Genomic DNA, 2,940 nt, shown 5'->3' with positions numbered 1-2,940 from the left:
CGGGGGTGCCAAATCCCTAGCAGGGTCCCCAAAAGAGCATCCCGTACAGGGAAGTTGTTTCCGCACTGGAACATTTTTGTTTCCAATCGCCCGATGTTTTCACCTGCTTTGTAGGTTACGGCGACGCATCCAGCACTTTCGGCAGGGATTTTGCAACATTCATTTGGATTTAAGTATCCCTCCTCAGGGGAGGATTGTTTGCAGATGATCACTGATCTCCTCCGTAGGCTTCTCCATTGTCTTCGGTATCTGCATAAACAGTGCGGCGTAACAGCCAAGCACAACGGTTGGTCCGACTGCAGATTCGGCAAGGACGTTAAGTCAGCCAAATGGGAGTGCAAAGATCACTCAACCGACGAACCTAATTGCCAAGCAAACGACAAGGCAACGTGCCAAGCAACTTGCCAAGCAAAATCGCCGCTTCAGTCCTACTTAACCGATTGCTTATATGGCCACTTGCCTCATCAACTCACCAGTGTTGGATGTAAATCAACATGCAAGTCGTGTCCTGGTAGCTCTCCCGGGATGCCGTGTTTAACGCCACTTGGGTTCAGCGGCTTTTCAGGCTCAACTCGCAAGGGTACGGACCTATGCGAGGTGCTCGATGCATTCTTCTCTAACGATTATCTGTCATCGCTGTTCACGCTAGCTCCGCGACCGCCGGAAACGCTACCGGAGCACATCGGATTTGCTTTGTCACTAGCAGCGGCGCTTAATGCTGGACAGCCGGTCAGGAAGCCCGCTCAAGAATCGTTCAGCGATGCATTCGAGAAGTCCATCAAGGGAGCCACCATCAGCCTTTATGAGAATCCCTCAAATTATACTGCTGCCGTTAAAAATGCCTATAAAAACACACAAAGTCACGAAGGTCATAGCCATCCCCCAGCGACGGAGGCGGACGTATACACGCTTATGTTCCCATCAACTTGTTTGCGTTCAAGCGACGACAGGCTGTACTGTGCTCCATACCTGTATACGTTAGGCATGGATACGCATCATTATCTTGCCTACCAACATACGAATCTCTATCTGTCATGGACGATGTATCTGCCCTGGACATTCTATTCATACCTTAGAAGTCTACTTGAGGCCTTCAAAAATGTTTCCTGCCAGGAATGGGAGTGCAGCAAATGTATGCATCGCGGAAAATGCAAGAAGGGCCAGCATGGCGTCGACTACAACTGCCAGTGCAAAGGTATAATAGAGTGCCGTGGCGTAAGTAGCGCATTCCACAAATACGGTTTCACATTCGGCGACCCTGCAATTCTGTCTGAGGTGGAAGGGAAACGATATTGCCACAACTTCTACAACCAACTCGTTAACGTCTTAAAATCGAATTGCTTTGCTAAGTTATTTGATAAATGCGACGAATTCCTCTGGATCATCAGACAACCGTTCACATACTTGGTTCTCGCACTCTGGTCACTATCCCTCTTCTACCTCCTTTGCGTAATGGTTGGCAGACTGGATGTGCTCCACATCAAATCACACTTACGATCACCGTCATCGCACAGGATAACGGCGCAATCACTGTTGGCTGCAGCGCAAGTCGGAAGGCTTGCCAAGATATCGTATCTACAACCGTAATTGTATTCACGTTTGTAATTCACAGCAACTCACGTAACTACTCACCTACTCACCTAACTTATGAATTGTGCTTTAATCTGTTGTATCACTCATTAATCGTTGTATGTGATTGTGTAGATGTTAATTAAAGTGTTGACCAAGATGCTGCCCAAAGTGTTGACCAATGTGCTGACCAAGGTGCTGACCAATGTGCTGACCAATGCCACGACCAACGTGCTGACCATAGTGCTGACCAATGCCATGACCAAAGTGCTGACCAATGTGCTGACCAACCACCTGACCAATGCTCTGACCTGAGTGCTGACCAATGCCATGACCAACGTGTTGACCAATGCCATGACCAATGTGCTGACCAAAGTGCTGACCAACGTGGTGACCAAGGTGTTGACCAATGTGCTGACCAATGTCATGACCAACGTGTTGACCAAGGTGGTGACCCTAGCACCCAGGCAAAGTGCTGACTTAGCAACCAGGCAAAGTGCTAAGCTAGCAACCAGGCAACGTGCTAAGCTAGCAACCAGGCAACGTGCTAAGCTAGCAACCAGGCAAAGTGCTAAGCTAGCAACCAGGCAAAGTGCTAAGCTAGCAACCAGGCTAAGTGTTGACCTAGCAACCAGGCAAAGTGCTAACCTTGCACGCAGGCAAAGTGGTAAGCAAGCACACAAGCAACGTGCTGACCTAGCAACCAGGCAAAGTGGTAAGCTAGCACTCAGGCAAAGTGGTAAGCTAGCACCCAGGCAAAGTGCTGACCTAGCAACCACGCAAAGTGCTAAGCTAGCACCCAGGCTAAGTGGTAAGCTGGCAACCGAGCTAAGTGCTAACCTAGCACCCAGGCAACGTGTTGACCTAGCACTCAGGCAAAGTGCTAACCTAGCAACCAGGCAAAGTGCTAAGCTAGCAACTAGGCAAAGTGCTAAGCTGGCGGATGAACCATAATTTGGTGGGTGTTGTAGCACGTTGATTGCCTGGTGTGTTGAGTTGTGCGTTGACTGTGAGTGGTGTCCGCGTTGCCCTTTGAGTCAGTGTCACGTGAGGCTGGGTGATTGGTCGCTAACGTAGGCGGCCGTGAGGGCCGCGGCGGGTGACCTAAGTCGTGTGTTGCGAGTCACTGGCAGGGTGGCGTAATCGGCGTTGGCCCGGTTAAGTAGTTTTATAGGCGGCGATGTAGCGATAGTTAATATCACATTTAGGCACGTAGCCGACACGCTCCGCCAGCATGGCGCCGATACCGCGGCTCGTAGCACGGTGCTGCTGCACTGTGGGAGTTGAGAGCACGGGACTCGCTGCAATTTTAATGGCGTTGCGAAAAATGAATAATTTAGGGCGACAGTTGGTGCTGATCACATGCGTCGC

The 2,940-nt window shown here is 50.2% G+C and overlaps 1 protein-coding gene across 1 annotated transcript; it reads left to right on the top strand.

Moving 5' to 3' along the window:
* Positions 1 to 204: 204 nt before the first annotated feature.
* On the top strand, positions 205 to 1,587 carry BBBOND_0002840 (hypothetical protein, conserved; the record flags this gene model as incomplete). The annotated part of the gene is made up of 1 exon (XM_012915119.1): positions 205 to 1,587. One exon carries the CDS (start codon positions 205 to 207, stop codon positions 1,585 to 1,587), a length of 1,383 nt encoding a protein of 460 aa, XP_012770573.1.
* Between the last annotated feature and the right edge of the window lie 1,353 nt (positions 1,588 to 2,940).

This window comes from Babesia bigemina, scaffold Bbigscaff_70419, assembly GCF_000981445.1.
Source record: "Babesia bigemina genome assembly Bbig001, scaffold Bbigscaff_70419".
Lineage (NCBI taxonomy): Eukaryota > Apicomplexa > Aconoidasida > Piroplasmida > Babesiidae > Babesia > Babesia bigemina.
This window is presented reverse-complemented; position numbering and strand designations above follow the sequence as displayed.